Genomic DNA, 23,513 nt, shown 5'->3' with positions numbered 1-23,513 from the left:
CAAGTGGCAAGTGACGTCACAATTGGCAATTGACGTTACAAGTGGCAAGTGACGTCATAAGTGGCAAGTGACGTCACAAGTGGCAAGTGACGTCGCAAGTGGCAAGTGACGTCATAAGTGGCAAGTGACGTCACAAGCGGCAAGTGACGTCATAAGTGGCAAATAACGTCATAATTGTCAATGTGACGTCAGAAGTTTGGTGTGGCTAATAGAGGAGTTGATACCAAGATGAATTGCAACATTAAATGTCGTTTAATCATATTTATAGGAACAATAACCTATTATTCTTGTTGTCAATTAGAGTAACTCTATTTGTAAACTGAGAAAAATTTCAAGCAATAAATACATTTTCTTTATTTTTCGTGCAGCCAAAAATTGTACTCGCAATGACAGAAGCCGCAGGATGGAATATTTCCTAACTGTTGGCTGAGCTTGGTTACTGTTGGAAATTATAGGCGGCAGTAAAATTTGAGGAATTACTTTGGTAGTTGGCAATAAATTTTAGACACATTTTCAGTGCATATATGCTATATTTCTTTTAAATTATTCTGTAGGCTGGTCACCGATGTTAATGAAAAACGATGTTAATTCTCCTAATTTGAAAAATGCAAAAGTTAATTCTTGTGTGTTGCTATAATCAAGGCTAGCAACGCACCTAATTTATTTTGTTTAATTGTATAATATAATTCGAAATGATGGACTTCAGAATATGTATGATTATAATTTCGAAAAAGTTAATTTTCGTCACACGTCTATACCGATTAGATATAAACATATTCAATAATATGTACCTTATTTTCCTTTAAACCAAAAATAATTTTCTCGCTATTTTGAATAATTAACACGTTTCTAATAATTTGAGCATAGTTAAATGTATAATTAGAGTCGTAAATCATCACTGCAAGATCTAAGTAAGAAAGAATGCTAAAATTTCAGATTCTTGAGACGACAAAACTTCAAGTTCAAGTTGCGCAGTCCGGAAAAATGTTCTTAAGTAAACTTGTCCGCACTGAATGACGCTATTTCCTACTCAGAGAATTAACTGAACTGCATTGCTACAAACCTAATGATGAGATCGAAGCCATTTTCCGACCAGCTCTTATAGTCTCGCAAGTAAACTTTCCGGCTTAAAGTTCGCAAAGACGAAAGTTTCAGAAAAAAATTATTGTGGCATGTAGACGTGATTGCAAAATATCTGATAAAATGTCGGTAATGTTGTCAAGCTACGTAATATTACCAGAAGAAAATGACAGATATACAGAATTCCGAACAGTATTTTTGTGGTTTATGATCAATGAGATTTTCTTAAATTAATTATTAAAAATTATAATAAATAAATCCGAAAAATTGTCACGATATTTTGAAAAAGACTTTCAATGTTCCCCTTTTAAAACATTTTGGATTTAATTCTAACATGGTTCATCCACATAAGTATCAAATGGAACAACTTGTAATACATTCGTGTGTCATAAAAATCCCCATTTTCAGCCATCATCAATCGAGGCCAGAGACATTCTCAAAAAGGCTTTAAATTTCGGCAATGTCAGAAAAGATCCACGCGACACCAGAAAAATTGAACCAAATTGCTGATGTCGCTAGCACAGCCAATGCGTGTCAGGCGCAATTGCTCGGTGACCGAGTCCGATTTAATGAGACTGAAGCGCGCTGCATTGACGATTCGATGTAATTACGTTCTGCTAAGCCGAAGCGAGCGCGTTCGGTTAGATGAGGCGAGCGCTGAGCCAAATATGTTAGGACAGAGCAATTTATTTCTCAATTTGACGTGTCCATCACAAACCACCGCCTCCAACCCACGACATCAACGCCGTTTAGAGGATGTGACAGCAAGAATCAAGCACTTCGCTCAGTCTTCCGGAGCTGCAATCTAAATTTGAATATCTGACGTAGGTATTGTTGTTGGCAAGTGATTTTCGTGGATGTGGAGTTATGTATTAATTTATACACTTATAAAAACTGAATGAATTTCAAATTATTTTGAATTTCTTGCATATTTATTGCTCTGCTTGAGTTAGTTTCGTTTACGTTATGAACGGTGAAACGAATTGAGACAGTTTCCAAAAGCACTACATAAAGATCACGTGTGAGTTAATATAAAACATTTTATTTATTATGGAATTTCAATACTAGATGGTTGCTATACGATACAAAAACAATTTTCGCGGAGAATACATTCGAGACACTTCTACACTCGAGAATAATCATCACCTTGACGGTGATGATCGAAACTTTTTTCATATAGAAACTCATGGCTCGAACTGTTATAATATAGAACAATACGAAAGAAGAAAAGTTAGACTTGTCTCATCAAGAGGAATCTACATAGGAAAGTTGAGCAAACTTCCAGGAAGTTGTTCGAATATTCATGAGTAAGACTGAGTAAAAGTATTTAATTAACAATAACCATCGAATCTAATGGAAGCCACATAACACAAAATCAAAATTTGTGCTAAATGAGAAATGATACAATAGTTTTGTATAAGCAAATGTTAAAAAGTATAAAATAAGAATTCACTTTCAATTTTCCAACGTAAAATAAGTCTCTAAACTTATGTCGTTAAAATGTTATCAAAAGAGAATTGAATGAATTACATTGCTAATCAGCTTCTAATTTAATTCTTATGGCTCCGAAATACTCGCTACTGACTTGAGTTTAGGATCATAAGGCACTTAATTGAACTAATTACAATCACTCCATATAACTCGAGTTAATAAATATCAATAAATAATCACACCAATATCACTGTTTTTTTTCAATTTTACAGGTACACGACAGACCTGAGTACAAATGAATTGAAAATGTCACTAAGTTTATTCCAATCTTACAGCACAGTCATACGACTAACTTGTGTCTATCAGCATCGATAATATATCTAATTTCTCATCATTTCCGCAATACTAAAGACAATGTGACTAATTGTTTTCAATTCCTCAGACACACGACTGACTAGAGTCTATTTAAATTTAAAATTGTACTTCTTTCGTATCTGTTTCACAATCGCGAGACAGACTTTAGTCAATAAAAATAGAAAATTTCACCATAATTTCCAATTAATTCCACAGCCTCACTACTTAATTGAGTTTCAAAACATTGATAATGTCACTAAATTTCTTAACAATTCCTCAGCCACAATACTTACTTGAGACTATAAACATTTATATTGTATTATCATTGATATTTTTTCTCATAAATTTCCCAGGCTTCCGAATAGATTGAATCTATCAGCATCGATAATGCCATTAATTTCGCATCATACCTACAGTCATATGACCGACGTAAGTCAATAAGTCAATGAATATTGATAATTTCACTAATTTCTTTCCCTTCCATAGCTAAATAATGACTGATTTGAATCAATCAGATCGATAAATAATGTCACTAATTCAGTAAAATGATACATAATCTGACATATTTCTTATCAATTATACTGACTTGAATTAATAAGCAGGCCGTCGCGATACCACGTCACGGAAGGCTCAGGCCTCGCGTCGACCACGCGGCACTCGAGCGCTAGTGACGACCCTTGCACCAGCTCCACCACAGCATCGTCCCGCCACCCTGCGATGCTGATGCCGCTAGGGGGCACTGAACCAACAAACCGGGGGGCAGCGTTATTAATAGATTAATGTTTTAAAGAATATTTATCATTAACCATAGACGATGATTATTTTCCATTAGAGTATATGTTACATTTTTATCGTATTTTTCAAAATAAGTACTTGAATATGTATGCAAATAGAAATTGTAACTGAAATGCCTGGTGAAAATAATTGGTATATGAAATTATTACTATTTACGTTTTAAAGAATATTTATCATGATCAAATGACGATGATTATTTTTCATTGGACTATTATGTTACATTCGTATTGTATTTTTTTTAAAGAGGCACTTGAATATGTATGCAGATAGAAAATGTAACTCCAATGCCTGGTGAAAACAATTGGTATGGGAAATTATTACGATTAAAGTTTTAAAAAATATTTATCATGAACAAATGACGATGGATATTTTCCAATGGATTATATGTTACATTGGTATTGTATTTTTTTAAAAGAGGCACTGTAATGTGTGTGCAGATAGAAAATGTAACTGTAATGCTTGGTGAAAACAATTGGTATAGGAAATTATTACGATTAACGTTTTAAGGAATATATATCATGAACAAAATGACAATGATTATTTTTCAGTAGATTATATGTTACATTCTTATTGTATTTTTTTAAAAGAGGCACTGTAATGTGTGTGCAGATAGAAAATGTAACTGTAATGCTTGGTGAAAACAATTGGTATTGGAAATTATTACGATTAACGTTTTAATGAATATATATCATGAACAAATGACAATGATTATTTTTCAGTAGATTATATGTTACATTCGTATTGTATTTTTTAAAAGAGGCACTTTAGTATAAATGCAGATAGAAATTGTAAGTGCAATCCCTCGTGAAAACCATTGGGATAGGAAATTATTAACAGCTTGACTAAATATATATTTCTTTAAAAATAAAAATAGAATATACAAAAAGATATTTGATTCCGAATACATAAGAATATTATAATATAAAAAAATGAGCCGTTTGTGAGTAATTTTATTTCAGAAAGTTATTGTTAAATGAAATAAACATTTATAGTTAATGATTTTTGTAATAACCATCAATATTTCTAATGAAAGATATTAATCGCTAATAATGAAATTATACTACTCAAAAATAAAAATTAATAATAAAATATTGTGAATAAATGATAAAAATTTCGAAAAATTCTTTTATCAATATGTAATGAATTAAAATTTTTAATTCCATAACAATTATTCGTAGTATGAGCAGGTCTGTTTTTTTTTTTAAGCCTCCCAAACCTGCACTCATTCTTTACTTTGGTCCGGCTTTGCTGGCTCCCGGAAACTGTGATAAATCACAACCACTCTTCTACTCTAGCCCTTTATCTTTTGACTTATAGGATGGATATCTCGGTGCTACAAGAATTGTTACCGAAGAGTAATTCTATTAATAATGGTAATAAAAAATATAAATATAAAAATGTGAAGAAATATTGCTTTGTCAGGATATATTGCGTTAGCAAAATCTACTAAAATCCGTATCAGAAAAGAATGTCTTGGAAATAATTATACAGGTCTGTCATGATCAACTTCTTGTCAAATACTTCAAAATTAATCTATTAATTTCCAGTGAGAGTTAATGTACGAGTGGTTTTACAATGATTTTTAGGGTGAGAAAATTTTTTTTAATCGGTGTGAATTACATAATATTTAGTGATTCATAATAATCAATTACATTATATTATGTAATTCATAGAAGTCAAATAGAACTTATAATCAAGCTACCATACAGGCAACAATTTTTTTACAGTCTATTTGTCGTTGCTGTTCATAGAGAATTAAACATAATAGATGGTAACGTCTGGGTCACAGATAAATTCTTTGCTTTCAGTTTGAAAGAGAAATTTTCCAGCCTAACTATTCACACCTATGAAAGTTAAAAAATTAACCTTTTAACCGTAACTCTAGTTAATGAATCTTTTTATTGAATGCCATGAAAGAAGGTTATAATATCCGTAACTTAATAGTTTAAACTTTGTTTAAAGATTACCAAACAAGAGCTGCGTTCCCTAGTCGTAATAAAGCAGTACGTCACCTAGCACAGTTACGGTGGCTGAGGCCCAGATGGGCGCCGCTACAGCCGTGGGCCCCACTTGACATTGATACTCTCCATCATCCTGGAGCGTCACTCCAGTGATGACCAGGTAATGCTCCCCGATACTTGAGTCTCCCGTGTAGCGGTAGCGGGGGTAGCCTGGCACTCCTCTCTCAAATCCTGCAGTAATGCAAATATTTTATAATATCATCTAATGTAAGATTTTAGGAATGCTAATAACATTATTGTATGTTTTACAAAAATCTTCATCTAATGAATTATATTACATTGCAGTTTTCCCGTGAGCTCTGCGACTGCAGGATATAACAATTTAAAAAGGATCAAGTCATCGTTCAGTGATAAACTGCAAAGTCAGTCATAGCGTTTGTGTCTCTATAGTCCCGAAAACTCTCATCAAGGTTAGTTTAGGTTATTCTGACGGCGAGGCGAACTTAATCATATTTTTTCAATTAACTGCCAAGGTATATCTTATTGATATGAAATATTAAGAAAAAACGAGTAAAATTAATGAAAGAATAAACAAGAATATTAACAGTATTATTTAACGTAAAAATACAACCATATGATAGTATTAACATGAGTGTATGCTTAAATGAATCGCAGATGGTAGTCATGATAAGCTAATTCAGCAAGAACAAATTCTCATAACAACTTCCAAGCTTTTTGATGTAAATTCATATTTCTTGCCATGATTAAGCAGGTAATTAAAATGAGCGATTTTTTCAGAAAGAAATAGAACGGTTCGAAGAATAAAAGGGAAACCTAAATAATCTTCAAATGCCCCAAAGTTATAGAAGTCGCCTAACGGCTCACAACTTCCGGAATAAATTACAATTTTTATCATTCGTAGCTGCATATATATCGCTCTTGAAAAGACTTTCTGAGATACAGCGTGAATATAAAGTCCCAAACGTCTATGGTTTCAAGAGAAAAGCGACGATGCCGGATCGAGCGTAGTGTAGCGTTGCTGTATTGAAGTGGTCATGTCCAAAGATATACACTTCTATTACGGAGCTCAGTTCAACAAGAGGCAGTAGTTGCAGTAAAAATATATGGCTCTCAGTGGAGCTTAATGTGTAGTGTTTTAGTTTTATCGGAGCATCTTATCGTGAAGAGAACATACCACAACAACAGCGTCATCGTCTCAAGCATTTTTCAGGACTCAAGTCGCATCCACAACGAAACGAGACAAATCACTCGTGTCCTGTTAAAGGTCATTCGGTACATTTGTTGCTCGTAACGGAAACATTTTAACCCTGAATAAACTTCACTGCTCGATATTAGTGGAGTTATTATTTTAATTTATCATTAATATTAATTAGTAATATTTCCCAGAATATAACCTATAAAGGAGTTTGTACGAAAGTTCGAGGGTATTTTTAGGTCCGAGAATTCCCGCCATGAGTAGAGTGTGAACGCTGCATGGGGCGACACGAGCAGCTATTGTCACAGAACGTCTAGCACGGCGACCGCTCAATGTTCCTTCGTGGTTCCAAATGAGCCTTGTTTATGCTAGAGGTCGTCTAAAAGAAAATTTTATATAGGTTCCGAATAACAGGCTCTTCAAGAAGCTGAAAATTGAAACCTGGTTTCATACCATGGAGAGGAAACCGGGTTTCTCTTGGTTTTCGATTTATATAGAATTGCGGTAAATGGTATCGATCTGGCGATAGTATTATTGTGTTGGCGTACGATTTTGTTCAGTTTATTGTTGAAATATAATACATATAACAGTTCTCAATAACATAGCAATATTGAGATTACAATTACCGTGAATTAATTAATTAATTCATTAATGTAGTTTCAGGAACTTCATGCAAATATAATAACCGAATAAATCATCCCCTTAAAATAACCTGTAACATTTCAGTACCACTATAATGATGAGTAAAGTGGAACTTTATTATGCAGTAAGTAATTCTGGTGTAGGCCGGAACGCGTTCTGAGTCGGGAACGCAAAATGAGGCTGAGCGGGAGTTTTAATTTGCTCTTAATAGAGCTCATTACTGGACTCACCTGCGGCTGGAATTAAATATTATTTTTTTATAATTTAATGAAAGATGCAATTAAATCTGTTCAGCTGAATTTTTTATTAATTGAATCAAGTTTCTACTAATTTGAAATAAATTCAATTGTGTTTGAAGTCTGCAGTGGACGTGTATAATTGGAGGTTCGTTGGATTTGTCAATTTGCAATGAGAGATAAAATAAATTAGCATTCATTTCGAGGCATCAATATCCAATTAGTGCTGATAGCAGATTTATATTATCGGCAAATAATATTCTGCCCATTAAATATTCGATATCGCTTATAAATTCTGATGTTTCTCATTTCATCGATAAATCATAATGATCGTTAAATTTCATGGACATGAATTTTGCCCTGAATATGCTTTTGAACTCACCATTGAAACGCTGCAACTACTGTAGTTTGAAGTTGATTGAAATAAAACATCTTACAAAATCGTTTTTACAGAGATTTTTTCGTAAAATATTTTATTCCTATGAAAATACATAGTTTTCCTGCATGTCCTTATAAAATAATGATGAAATGAAGATAAAAAATATATAAAATGAAGATAAAAATTGCGAAACTGGAAGTTACCGAGAATAACAAACATGGTTCATGGCTCGGGTACAGGATTTATTGCCCAACCATATAGGACAAGGAAAGGAAGATGTTTTGCTGACGTCGACGAAACGAAGGTCCCGGAACTAATTCATCACAAAAGATGAATTATCAGTATTTTCTGAGTCAACATAATGCGTCCAGAATTACAATACTGAATGATACAGCAGAAATCGTGATACTGAATTGGCAATATATTGTGCGACACATAGATAAAAACAAAGGAATTTGGTCAGAGACAAGACGCCGTCTGTCTTCGGCATGAAAGCTCTGAAGATACGAGGCAAACTTTAGCCAGGGCAGGAATCCCATCTATCGTAGCAATACAAGTCCAAATTCAAATTTAGACTGGAAATATCAGTGATGATACTAAATATTGTGTGATAGTTGGGTATTGGTTATGCAAAGTGATTATTAGAAATAAAAAAAAACTATGTTCAAGCGATTTCTCAGACACCAGAAAATTTTGCGTTTGCAATGATATATCTATCAACACTTTTCACGGGCACAGAAAAAACTGTACATCGGTTTTACTATCAGTAACCCTCGTGGTGTAAAGTACGAATAATTTTTTTTTTTTAATATTTACGATGCAATTAATTTTAATTAGATATTACAATAACAAATATTTGCTCATTGGCTTTCCGTACATAATATTACGAAACCCACCGAAGGCGAATTTGTCTTTGGCCCTATGCACATAAAGAATTTGACTTTGGCCCAATGCACATAAACCTCGGTGTCCGAATAAAATTAATATATTACTATTTAATTAATATTTAGCAAGCATTATATCAATATAGTCGCATTGCCAGCATAATACTATAGGAAACCCACCGAGAGCGAAGCCATCCTTGGTCCATTGCGCGCGTCCCTGCTGATAGTCGACGGCACAGCGCAGCGTCACGGAGCTGCCCTCCGCCGCCAGCACGCTCGCCGGCACCTCCCGGAACTGCTGGCCGGGTTCATCTGAACAAAGCCAAGGCAAAGAATATTTTTATGTAAAATATATATAGTGTTCTTTATAAGGTGCAATTAATCAGATTAGCAGGCAAAAGAAAGAATATTTTTGCTCTATATTAATATGGTGTTCCTAATCTCGTTCGCGTCATAACCAAGAATATTTTAATGTGTGAACTAAATGACGTTAAAGTTCTTAGGTACACTTTTCACCAACTTGACATGAAACGATTTCTATATAAAGACATATTTCTAGTAGGAGAAAGCGATTAAGTAACCATTAATGTCGCTTACCGTGTTTCTTTTACATCAGTCATCAGTACTTCTGGGGTATAAACTTATAATTAAATTACTTATTTTGTCGTATTGCTGTATAATTCCTCGTATATGGTGGCGAGTAAGCGAGATGTTCGTATCATGATGAATCTCAAGTGAAGGTTTAATGTTGTTATTCAAAAAGTTTTTGTCCATGAATTACATACCATTTTCAGGTAATCAAAAGAAATTGATCAAATATTTCCTATAGAATCGAACTCGATTGATCTAAGTAAGCCCAACTATTATGAGCAATTACCATATGAGGACAATTGAGAAACGAAACACGTCCGGTCATACATATAATACATATTTCATAAATGCCTTATGAAATAATTCGTAAATTAAATATGATGAATACTATTTTTGCTTGTGGCATCACTCGATGCTCTAGTTCCCGATCCTCCGCTATTTCAGAATAATTACAATATTAAAAATCGATGGCACCCAAAATAGCAACCTCGGCTGCGAAATTTCACGCTATAATTGATACATTTTAGACTACACATCTCTATAGACAATTCAGCAAAATTTCTAGTTTTAAGTATTATCAAGTCTTGTAATAATTAATCTAGCCATTGAAGTCGAATAAAAAATGTATAAATAAATAAATGTATCAAAAACTAATTGAATTTTAGAATAAATGTTATTTACTGCTGCAGGCTGAACTGCAGATTTTACGTATTGTGGTTACCAAATCTTAATTGAAACTGAACGAATAATATTCCTTAGATAGCATAGAACTAATTTCTTTTCCAAAATTTGTTTTCCTTCGTCCTTCTTGAAAGACAGGTCAGTATTTTCTGTCGTTACGAAGTTCATATACGAAAAAAACTGAGCCTCTCGAGGCGAGAAAATGCGCTCGGCGATGATCCACGATAGCGGTGATGAATGGAAGCTCGTCGTTGAAATGCTCCTGAGAATAGCAAGACCTGAATTAATCATCACTCGAAAGGCTGCGAAGTCGAAAAGTTTTTTTTACGATAGGAAATACGAGGGAATTGCCTTCATGAGACAAGAGTTAAGTCTCAAAATGCTATCTAAATGGAAATTGTGTAACGCATTGAAATACTTTGAAGATTAAAGCCCACAATTGTTATGATACATAAAGAAGGACTCGAATAAAAGAACACTGTGTATAATTTTAAGAATTCCTTGCAATTCGCTATCTAAGAAAAGCAATCATATAAGAGCAATGGAAGCAATAGCTTTCCACACGTGGACATTGGCCACCCTGTATCACCGCCCAACATGGGGCTTATCAAACAACCCGTACAAAAGAAAGATTCAAGAGGCCAAGCGTCGGCGGTCGGGCTTGTACTGAGGCTATCAAGTACACGATGGAAAAAAGAAGTCCAAGAAGCCCAGAGTAAGCCATCGGGCAAGTCTTTTGTTGGAGCACCGCAGCTGCTGACGATAGCAAGCGTCGTTCTATCTTAAGGTCCGGCACTCTGAGATACGACCTCCGGCTCGCGACTCATGGCTAACATACGCTTGTAGAACGTTTGTGTTTTGGAACCGCCTATTTCCTAGAAAACTTTCCAACCTTTTATATAATTAACGATTGCACGAGCATTCGTTATTCTTCTGTTGCTATTTGCGGGTTCAAATTAAAATCGGGTGAATTAATGGCAATTGCAATCAATTTCAAGTAATATTGGTGGGTGTATTGTTTGAATGTTTAACTTTATTGTACAAAAAATCCTAAAAAAAGAAAAACTGCGAATGAAATGTTGGGAGAATTTAGAAAACTACATCGGATTGGACGCAGAATGCTTGCAATAACTCTACGCTTGAATACGGCCATTATTCCTTTAAATTTCACAATAGAGCATTTTAAACTGACAAAGGATTTTCGTTTAGGTCGTGACTTAGTGGTTGATAAACACTGACAGGTTTAGATAAGAGGAGAAACATGTACAGTTTTTTCCCTTGTACACACGTCCCGCACACACGTCATATGAACAAAAGAAAAGAGTATGTCTCGCTTTTGATATAAATGTAGGAGTCTCGTTTGTCTGGCTCAAAGCCAAATGAAAGCGGCGTGCTCTGCAGCACCCACAATAGTTTCACTTAGAGTACACTGTGGGTCTCTTCGCAATATTTGTCTAACTCAGTTTGAAAAATTCGGGTAAAAAAAATAATATGCAAATTTTCAGCTTCTCCGCAATTTCGCTGTCAAATAAAATCTCTATTGTTTCTCTCGTGTACAAAAATTCTTTATTTTTTTTTGTGTTGGCAGAACAGCAAGTTGAATTTCAGTCTGCCAGTGCTTCACGATGAAGAGCGACATGCATTTAAATTGCTGAATTTGGCGCCCCATGTAGAATATCGCCGAGTTTTGCGCCGCGCTTGCTTCACTGGATGGGCGATGCTGTCGTCACCGCTTCGTGATCTCGCCCGCCAAATTTAAGAGGATGCCTCCTCAGATACCGCTCATCCAAACGGTAGCTAGTGAACCCTTTTAATGTATTTTCAATCGCCGTTAAAATTGAATTTCAACCGAAACAACTCGTATAAATTTAAGACCATTTTAATTTATTGTTGCTGCATTGAAATAATAATTCGCCTCAGAACAAGTTCATCCAACGGTAGCTAGTGAACCCTTATATGGTATTCTCAATCGTCGTTAAAATTGAATTTCACCCGAAACAGCTTGTATAAATTTAAGACCATTTTAACTTATTGTTGCTGCCTTGAAATAATAATCGCCTCAGATCAAGCTCATCCAACGGTAGCTAGTGAACCCTTATATGGTATTTTCAATCGGCGTTAAAATTGAATTTCACCCGAAACAGCTTGTATAAAAACACTAAAAGCATTGACTGTTATGTATTTTCGCTAAAAATTATTCCGACGTATCCGAATTTCACCGTAATTTTTATGCGCCAGAATTTTTTCAAATCATGGATGTACACTCAAGTCCAAATGAAATAACATCACATGCCAGAGTACAGAAAGTAGCTCTAAAGATTTATGTTGTCAAGGTTCTTCTGTCAGTGACAAAGATTTAAAAAAAACTCTTTTTCATAAACTATCCTATCTACTAAGGCTTCTTCTACTAAAGCTAGGCTATTCTACTAACTTGTTCACGTCGAATCAAATTTGAAATTACTCGTTTACACTGTGGAATTAAACTTTCTCTGTAAACATTTGAGCCCGACCTATAAAGTTGTAACGACCTCAAACAAACATCCAATTAGTCCTACATTTTTGAAAAGCATGCACCAGTACGTAAAATTTCCTTCGTGTGTGTTAACCTGTATTATTTTCTTCAGTTGACCCCTGGAATCACCGTTGAATTTTCAATAACATCTTTCCTACCTGTTTAAAAGTAATATATCATAATAAAAACAATACAGAATTCATTTGTTTATAGAGAGTCAAAAGATGGCGAACGGGAACGTTGTTGCAGCGCTCGTTAATAGCGGGACGTGAGAAGTTCGGATGAGAAGTCGTTAGTCGACCAAATTCCTAATCGATCATTTATTTATACGCTACCCTTCACTATATCTCGCATCCCTGGGGCTGATAGTTACGGCAAATTTGGAAAGTTTTTAATTGCTCTTCAAGGAATTTGAATGCATTAATTGCATTCAATTAATTGCATTTGAATGCAATTGCCACAATTGCCCTACTGTTTGATCCAATTAGGTATTTTTAGAGTAGCCAATAATTGTTATTTTCTCTGCACCAATTACCGTCACAATTATTTTATATGAAAGGAATTTTAAGTTCAGATTTTAAACAAAATAAAAGAGAAATTATTCATATGCAACTATTAGTTCAGGTATAGTTCTTGCAACTTTAAAAGACATCATATAACAGACAGTGAATTCAAACGGAGGAAACTTGTCATACACGAAGGAAACACTAGAACGGGCTCTTTTATATTTCTACTTTGTGGTGTACGGGATTATTTAATAATAACTGCATGTAGGGTTTTTATAACTATGATTTAACAATAAAAATTGATCCTATTTTAATTTAAGGGCAAATATTAAGTCATTTTGCAGATAACTCGTATTTTGTGATGTAAGATATCAATTTCTTTCAAATTTCAAACGTAAATTCAGGTGTTCATGATCTACCAAAATAAAATGCACAACTGTGTGAAATGAGCTTAAAACGCTCGAATTTAAAAAACTATGACAATGGTTGAAGAGATTTATCGAGTCGGCAATACTTTAAATTCAACATCGAACTAAATTCCATCCTCAGTAAATTAATAAAAATAATATAATAATAAAATAAATGCCTGCACACGCTAATTAAATTCGAGCAAAAAATCCTCATACGGAGATTTAAATTCCATTTATTAAGTTTATAAGCAAAGTCAGGCAACAGAATTTGTACGTAACCTCACTTACTCGAGTCTAACTTGGACCACCCGACCAGAAAATTCAGCAATAAAGCTAAAGTGGCTTCTGTATGAGAGACGACTGCCTGTCAACAGCACCGGCATTAAAAAATGACGCAGCGTTGAGCAGTCTCAGCCATTCCCGTGCGCCGCATGCAGCCATGACACCCAATATTTTGCAAGACTATCCTGCCAGAGACCGTTGTGTAGGCGGCTCAACCTTGTACAATGTAGAGTTATAGTTTTGTATTCATAACTTTTACACGTATTAAGTGGCTGCGTTTGCGCTTAGTCGCTGCTTGTCTCTTAATTAGACTGGCTAAATGACACAGCATTTAGGCAACATTAATTTTGGGCTTCTCTTTTTTTGCATATACAGGTTAGAATATATCATTTCACTTATTACGTTACTATATATTTGACTTTTAACATGACGTAATAAATGACTACGGAACTGTTGACGTTATTTTTGTTAATAAAACACAAACTCTATTTTTCATATTAATTTAAGTTCAATAGCAATGAATCGCCCATTTTAAAAAGTATTCTTCTAAGTTCTTGAAAGGAGCAATGATCAACTATAAAATTTACCGAAGACATGGCTGCTATGTTTTGCCATTGTCGTTATTGTCAGAGTTGTGGAGCCACAGCGCGATCTATTTCAGAACTGCTTCTACATGCACCGTTGTTCGAAAAATCTTTGATGCCTCCTCTTTTTAAATTAATCCAGATAACACGAATCAAACTTCAAGGAATTATTCATGGTACAAAATTTTTCACAATGTTGTGCATTAATCAAACTTTTTCGGGTTGTAAGGCGTGACTCTCGTATGCTGGGGCGTTGATAAAAAAACTTCCCTAAAATGAGCACGAATCAGCGCATTTTAGCGAATCAGAAAATGTTATGTAATATTGCATAATTGAGAAGATATTTAGATAAGATTGCCTATTAAATATGTTACTTATAAAGACTTTGTCCTATTCTTTGTAAGTAAAAATATAATCTTGTGTGCTGAACGCGATTCCTACGCCAGAATCTCGCAGTTGTCCCTGGCAGGCGAAGGTGTTGGCTGGGAGACTGGGCAAGAAAGCAACCAAGCGACCTAATCACAGTTTGCTGTCACGCTCGTATCCGCAGGAATAAATGTTCTAAAGCTAGGGGAAGAAATTCCCGTCAATCCCTAGAAAATAGCCCATTGACAGCCATGCGCTCCCGTACCATTAGCTCTCTGAGAGATGGGCTCCATTTTTTATGCCCTGCAACTATCGGCAGCGAAACGAAGACGACCGGCTGTTGTCTCAATACTAAGCGTGAGAGACGGAGATGAATGTTAAACGTAATTTGAATGTCATGAAAATCGCGTCAAACTTTCGCATGAGAAATAGTTTATAATAATATTTCTGAATAGTGACCAAGTAACTTGTTCGAACATGAACTCTATAGGATGAGTATTATTCCGAACTTCCGAAGTGTTTTACAAGGACTTTCCATCGCACATGTCTTTCTCGTCACCGAAAAACAGCTGGTGATAATATCTTATAAAATCTTCTATTGAGAGATGCATAATCAGTGCAGCTCAGGGGCCTCCATTCAATTATGGCCTCTAAAAATTGCCTAGACGTTAATTACATGGCTCTTCCCCACCGAAATTCGATTTATGTCATACAAAGAAAATTTTAGATTAGGTTCGTTCAGTGAATGCTTCTTGCCGGTGGGCTTCCCTCCAATTTTCGTAATTATATCTTGCGTTACATGACCCTGCGGTGACCGGAAAATTTCTAATATTAAAAATTAAAACGGTAAAATTCACAGGATTAATAAATTGAACATTTCTTGTCCATCCACTTGCATAATATCAATATTTAGAATTTGTAGCACAGAAAATTATGGAGATTCGTATACATTCTTTAGAGAACTGAAAAGTCAAATATCAGGTTTCCAAGGGACATTTTATTATAATTTTAATTTTACGACGTTTCGAATGCAACTTCATTCTTGAATGAAGTTGCAGTCCAACAGTCCAACCTTTGCTGAATTCTACATGTGCGAACTAGAAAACCGAGTATTGTCGGACGCAACAATCAGGCCTGAAATCTACTGTAGATACGTCGACGACATTTTTGTCGTTGTTCGAGACGAGAATCACATGACGGAGCTACGCGTGGCCTTGGAACTCAGTTCAGTTTTGACATTCACCTGCGAATTAGGGCTGAATCAGTCTTTGCCCTTCCTCGATGTACTCGTACAAATGGAAGATACAATGTTCGTCACTACAGTTTAACGAAAACCTACAGACGTCGGAAGAGTTCTGAACGAAGCAAGTGAATGCCCCCAGCGATACAAAACCAGCACTATTCGCGCCTTAATACACAGAGCATTTAAAACCTGTTCAACCGCCAGTGAGTTGAGAACTGAACTCCAGGCCTGCAAGCAAATCCTGGTAAACAACGGTTATGCGAATACAACTATCGACAGCGAAATCTCAAACTACCGAGCACGTCAAAACCAAACGGACAATGAACCAGCATCTAACGAAAGTATTATAACAATTTATTACCAAAATCAGATGATTAAAATGTCCCTTGGAAACCTGATATTTGACTTTTCAGTTCCTATCAAGAGCCTAATTCGCCGAATAGAGAAAAACAATAAGAAAATTGTCAATAAGAAATACTCTCTGGTCTTCAATGAAACCTGCATTAAAGAAAATCTTCTGCCAAACTACACCAATATTCTTTAGAGAATTATACGCGTGTGGTTAGTGACAAGAGAATTCGTTTATTAAAATTATCAGAGAGTCTGACAATTCTTCAGATGACGTTAGTAGATCCAAAGGCATATTTCAGGAGGTAGTTCTATTTTATTAACCTCGTCTTGAATGCAACAAACATTCAATTTCAAGTTACAAGGAGCATTGCATATAGAAATTTTGGTGGAAATAAGTACATAATATACGTAAATATGGTTATTCAATGCTCTTTGTAACTTGAAAATGAATGTTTGTTGCATTCGAGACGTCATTAATGAACTAAAACTACCTCCTGAAATATGCCTTTCGACCTACCAACGTCATCTGAAGAATTGTCCGACTCTCTGATAATTTTAATAAACGAAATCTCTGTTTACTAATCTCTGTCACTCTGCTAATCTCTGTCTCTGTTTACTAATTTCTGTCACTCTACTAATCTCCGTCACTAATCGCACGCGTATAAATCAGTAAATTCTACCATCTAAAACTAATTCTTTGGAGAGTGTACGTTTTGCATCGGGAAGTGTGGGACAATGAAGTTCATTTCACATAGGGTATATCTCGTCATTTTATGGTAATTTTGCAATCTCTAATCAAATAGTAGACTTTCTTAATCGAATTTAATTTATACACTTCCCTATCTACGCAACAATCAATAAATTCTAGGATCTATGTATAAAATTTCGGTTTTCACTCATAAAAAAATCAATATCAACTAGTACTAATCGTTAAAAGTTTTTTCATCAAATTTGAAATTTAGGCCGGGAATATTTTCCCTCTAATAAATGAGGGATGTGCTCACGGTTCGAGCCCCGCACACTCATATGGCCTGTTGGGTCGTCCGCAACGCCTGCAAGATACTGCGGATGTCAAGTGAAATAAAAATATTACTTCCTTGATAGTCTAGGCGTCTAAGCCCTGCGATTTCTCCCTTCATTTTTGCTAGGCGCTGCGACTGCTGTCCTCATTTTGCTGCTTAATAACTTGGTACCTATAGAAAAGTCATGGTGTACTGCTTTAACTAACTAGTTTAAAGTAGAATTATTCGTAGGGGGTAAAATAAGTGGATTTGCCTTTTCAGATTCCATGGTTGATATTCCATAGTTGCCCTGCTACAGCTGAGCCACCGGATCGACACTTCAGCGAACTCGCCTGCGAACTCGCCTGCGAGCTCGCATGCAAAACCTAACTTAATTTTCAACTGTGGCACGCATAACTCCGTCAATAATGGACTGATTTTCTTCAAATTTGAAATATAAGTAGATAATATCAGTACGCTGCGGAGGCTATTTTTTTCAAAATTTTTCATCAGAAACTTTTTTTTTAATACGGAAAACCTAACTTAATTTTCAACTGTGGCACGCATAACTCCGTCAATAATGGACGAATTTTCTTCAAATTTGAAATACAAGTAGATAATATCAGTACGCTGCGGAGGCTATTTTTTTCAAAATTTTTCATCAATAACTTTTCTTATAATACGGAAAACCTAACTTAATTTTCAACTGTGGCACGCATAACTCTGTCAATAATGGACGGATTTTCTTCAAATTTGAAATATAAGTAGATCTCACCAATAATTTGTGAACGGGATAATTTTACAGTTTTACGTTGACTAGTTTTTCATTAATACGGCAAAACGCCATGTTTAAGCACCATCCAGCCATATATCCTTCAATGGTAAACGCATCGCCTTGAAATTTAGAAAATAAGTGCTTGGTATAAATGCGCTACTTAACGAATCGTCAAAATTTGATGAAATTCAAATATATCGAATTAATTCGAGAATGCATGAACATGCAAATGACTCAATAATTTCTAAAAAACGCATGGTGTTGGCACATACGGTGCATTGTACATTTTCATTAATCTGTTTCTGATAGTTCCAAGACTTATGGTAGCTCACCAGAGATGTTTATATTTTCTCATGGGCATTGCATGGCACCATCATGCCATGGCCGATACTTTTACTTCCCCATTTTCCGGGATCGTTATTTTGAACATATTGCAATTAATTATATCGTGGGACCTGGGACAGCTGCCAGTCAATACCTTTCATATATATTAGCAAAAGTTGTAAGCCTGAAGGTGAAGGGTATTAAAATCTGTAATGCCTTCATCAATTTATCATCATCCAGACTTGGAATTTCCAGATCACACTATCAGAAAGAATGTGGAGCAGAGGATCAAAAATGACAAATCTTTTATACATATGAATATATTTTGCTTCACTGTGCACTTTTTTTGGGCATGAATTTAAGTTTATGTTACATATATTATCATACAATTTGCTTGCATTTTCTACATTCACTTACAACTTGCAGGCATAGAAAATGGAATATACCTATCTATACTTGGTCAGCTGCAACCAGAGCCTTGCTGTTTTTTGAGCCACAAGATTCCTCCTAGGGTACTTGTGGAATATTGTGACATCGTGGGTAATTCTGACTCTTCTCAACATTTTCCTTTACATTAAGCTTTGTCTTAGTTTCACCCATTCATTGATGATTGAAAAAGTGACATCATACTATTGCACGCCATTGGCCAAACTATTGCCAAAACACTAGGTCTGGGCCGTCTGGCAATTCTTTAGGTAATTCAAAAGAACCTGCTCCTATCACTCGTATGACATTTAGAACCAATCAACGCTTCATTATGGACCGATCACCGCACCGCACTTGGTATGAAATGTCCCATGTCTTTACTATCTAATCCATATAATACTTGAATGCACAGTGGCAAAGCCGAGAGTTTTTAGAATCTCCGTCAAATTCATTTTTGAGACCTATAAGTAGACCAGTAGTAAGGTATCATACATACAAGCATTATCATATAGGTATATGAAAGTGGACTAAATATTGAGAAATTTACAAAATTCAAAGTTAACTGATTATGAGATATCCCTGATTTGTCACTAGGTATGCTTACATTACTTGACTTAATACTTTGATACTGACTACTTGACGATGAGTTGACGTGCAGCATGCGGCTAACACATAGACTGATCACTGATGCCTTGTATGTTAAAAATTAATAAAGGTAGTAATTTGCTTTTTCAAGACAATACCGTCTTTTTTTTTGTAAAGGAGATTTTTTTAAATAAAAATCACATTACAACTTCAGCCACACAAACTAACTAACTGACCAATGCAATATGTTCAAAATAACGATCCCGGAAAATGGGGAAGTAAAAGTATCGGCCATGGCATGATGGTGCCATGCAATGCCCATGAGAAAATATAAACATCTCTGGTGAGCTACCATAAGTCTTGGAACTATCAGAAACAGATTAATGAAAATGTACAATGCACCGTATGTGCCAACACCATGCGTTTTTTAGAAATTATTGAGTCATTTGCATGTTCATGCATTCTCGAATTAATTCGATATATTTGAATTTCATCAAATTTTGACGATTCGTTAAGTAGCGCATTTATACCAAGCACTTATTTTCTAAATTTCAAGGCGATGCGTTTACCATTGAAGGATATATGGCTGGATGGTGCTTAAACATGGCGTTTTGCCGTATTAATGAAAAACTAGTCAACGTAAAACTGTAAAATTATCCCGTTCACAAATTATTGGTGAGATCTACTTATATTTCAAATTTGAAGAAAATCCGTCCATTATTGACAGAGTTATGCGTGCCACAGTTGAAAATTAAGTTAGGTTTTCCGTATTATAAGAAAAGTTATTGATGAAAAATTTTGAAAAAAATAGCCTCCGCAGCGTACTGATATTATCTACTTGTATTTCAAATTTGAAGAAAATTCGTCCATTATTGACGGAGTTATGCGTGCCACAGTTGAAAATTAAGTTAGGTTTTCCGTATTAAAAAAAATTTGACGGAGTTATGCGTGCCACAGTTGAAAATTAAGTTAGGTTTTGCATGCGAGCTCGCAGGCGAGTTCGCAGGCGAGTTCGCTGAAGTGTCGATTCGGTAGCTGAGCCTCGTTCTCATCAAACGTTGCGTGTTTGACTTTGTCCAATAGGACATTGAAGTTTTCTGCAGACATCCTTAGTTTAGATAGTCGTTTCGACTATCGTCGCGAATGAAATTTAGCAAATTTATATGGCTGAATCTTTGTCGATTGACAAGCCATTCTTTCGACCACATAGATCGTTTCCTCCGTTGCTTTTTCACTCCCCCGAATTCACTCAAAACGATGACAGCAGCGGCAACTTGCCTCGGATGACTCATCTTCACGACTGGACGTAGGTGTATGGAGAAATACCGCCAGATCAAATTCGATAGTCGGAATCAGCTAGCCGGACTCGCGAGTCAGATACGCTAGTGTATACGCTAGGGCGCTTTAGCCTCTACTAAAACCCTGTTCTCACAACGTACATATAGACCGTTCGTGTACTCAAACCCTGTTCTCATGGGCCGTTCGTGTTGATCGACCAGCTGGGTATCTTGATAAATATTTAAAACATGAATGCATTTCACATTCAATATGAAAGTATTCCAAACAAATGGGAAAAATTAAAATATTGGAGAAAGAGAATAAATCAAGCCACGTGCTCACGAAGCATCGCAGTAAGCTTTCAGTCCACAATAAATTGGGCAATTTTCTCCCCAGATTCATGTTTCACCGATGCGAAGAAGTATCAAACTGGCGTTTCTCCTACGAATCTGCGGCTTTGCGCTGTAAACCCCGGTTCCATTATAAACTGGAGGTTTTTCTAGACCACTTGCACCGCGGAAGCCGTGCGCGCAGCACCAGCAGCCAGTAACTATTCCTCCGTTCGACATCATTCGGGGGAATCGACGCGGCTGTTCAATCAAGTTTCGCTTCCTGGGAGCACTGGCAAAACGTCGTAAAATCTTCCTGGTCTTTTGTAAGGGTGACTCAAGAGAAACGCTGCGCGGCGGGGTCTTCCTTTAAGCAGACAAAATGTCACAAAGATTTTGACGACGATCGAAGATTCTTGGGAACCATCTTAAGGAGAACTTAATATTGTCTACGTTTATTAATGTTTTATGTATGTGCGCATTCACTTGTATATTTTTTATTGAAGATACAACGCAACAATTGAGCTGAATCATTTATTGCAATCTGACGTGGATTTTTGCCGACAACTTCACGAACTGAAAATAAAGTTATCCGAAAGTTTTGATATACCTGCGGTAGTCACCCACGCTTCTCGAGTGAAGTTTTAACATCAAAATTTCATAGCCATAAATTTCATTTCAGCGCAACAATTAATTCGACTTTTATAATTTTTCGGCTCATCAAAAGACGAATTGAAGCATGCATTTGTCGATCACGACTCCAAAAGAAAACTTTCCGTCACTTTCTAATGAGTACCTCACTTTCAAATGAGATTGATCAATATTTTAGAAGCTGGAATTAGAATTTCAATTGTAACACGTTACGAGGCAATGTCCTGCGACATAATTCGTTCATCCACTTCCCTCGACTAGCAGAGTAACTCTAAAGAAGAAATGTGCGTGCGTGCCTTGAAAGATGGGGATTGAGTGAATAGTTTGAATTATATCTTCTTTGTTTCAAAGAAGTCTCTGCTGAGCAATCTGCCGACTTTATTTTTCTTTTGTAGGTTGCGTTCTTTGCCTTAAAAGAACCGTGGCATATAGCTTCCTCCATCCAACTGGGGCGTTAAAATCCGGACGAAAACCAACATGAAATTGTTATGATTTAACGCGAGTTGTTATTATTAAGAACTGAAAGCTCTTGTCGATACAGTAACTGAAATGTGGGAGGATTTCTACCGTTTAAAAAAATTTCATTTACGCGTCGCATACGAGTAACACGTGACACTTTATAGCCACTTTATTACGCCTATAAAATATATGAGTGAAGCCGCAGTTGCAGTTTAGAAGCAGATCGTGTCCATGCCGCGGATGAGAAGAGAAAAATAGCATCCTATGTCTATTTGCAGAATTTTGCAGAAACATCTGAAGATATTTGCAATGAACATTGTAGAATTCCAGCATATTTATGCTCAGTTCTATATTCAAGCAGACCTCGTTTATATAAAAGTTTCAAAATACTCTTAATTAAGTTTGAATTGTAAAGAAAACAAATGAGAAATATTAACTGGCTTTAAAACCTTTGTAATTAATTATCAAAGCTCAAGATGTTATTCTTCAGATTCATGCCTTAGTCATTACAAAGCCTGAAAAATTAATTCTCCTTATAATTAATTATTATCTAGATTAATTATTAATTGATTAGATAATTATCTAGATAATTAATTATCCCAAATTATTTATTATCATTATAGTTGATCTAAATAATTAATTATCTAGATAAACTCATTCAGATTTCTTTCCACTCGACCATTAGACGAGCGTAAAACTCTGTGCACGTCCTCAAAATTCCTCTCTCAAAACTGTGAAATAATTCCCCAGTGAACGGGAAGTTCACAACAAAAGTTGCAATTAAAACGGGTCTTTTGAGAGGAAGTCGTCGAGCATTTAGAGATGCAAGACAAGATCTCAAGGCGCATCTAAACATTGCGGCGACGATACATTAAGCGCTAATTTGGAGCTGTCGCCCCGCAATAAATCACCCCTGAGTGCGGGATGGCTCTAAAAATCCTTCCGAGCTTCCATTTCTCTAAAATTTTCTGCTCTCAGTAGCGCTAATTACTTCATTCCTGAGACGCTCTGATTCATCAACGTCACTATGTGTTGCTAAACTAGTCGCTAAAACAGAGAGGGCTTTCTTAATTCAAGATATTTCAATAAGTATCTTGGGAATTATTAGATTCAAGTAAAAGTAATAAGTTTTCAGCGAAGTATTTAAAGCCTTTCAGAGTCTGACGAAATAATTTTATTCT

At 35.6% G+C, this 23,513-nt stretch overlaps 1 protein-coding gene across 1 annotated transcript in view; it reads right to left on the bottom strand.

The window, feature by feature from the left end:
- The window catches only part of LOC108682113, a 42,397-nt gene extending 41,886 nt beyond the window's left edge, over positions 1-511 (bottom strand). The window contains exon 1 of the mRNA XM_047883568.1: positions 481-511. Coding sequence (XP_047739524.1) covers positions 481-511 — 31 coding nt within the window. The remainder of the gene's footprint in view (positions 1-480) is intronic.
- Positions 512-23,513: the final 23,002 nt, after the last annotated feature.

This window comes from Hyalella azteca, unplaced genomic scaffold (genome assembly GCF_000764305.2).
Source record: "Hyalella azteca isolate HAZT.00-mixed unplaced genomic scaffold, Hazt_2.0.2 contig13234, whole genome shotgun sequence".
In the NCBI taxonomy this organism is placed as follows: domain Eukaryota; kingdom Metazoa; phylum Arthropoda; class Malacostraca; order Amphipoda; family Hyalellidae; genus Hyalella; species Hyalella azteca.
The sequence above is the reverse complement of the archived record's forward strand: the minus strand, read 5'-3'. Positions and strand labels throughout refer to the sequence as shown.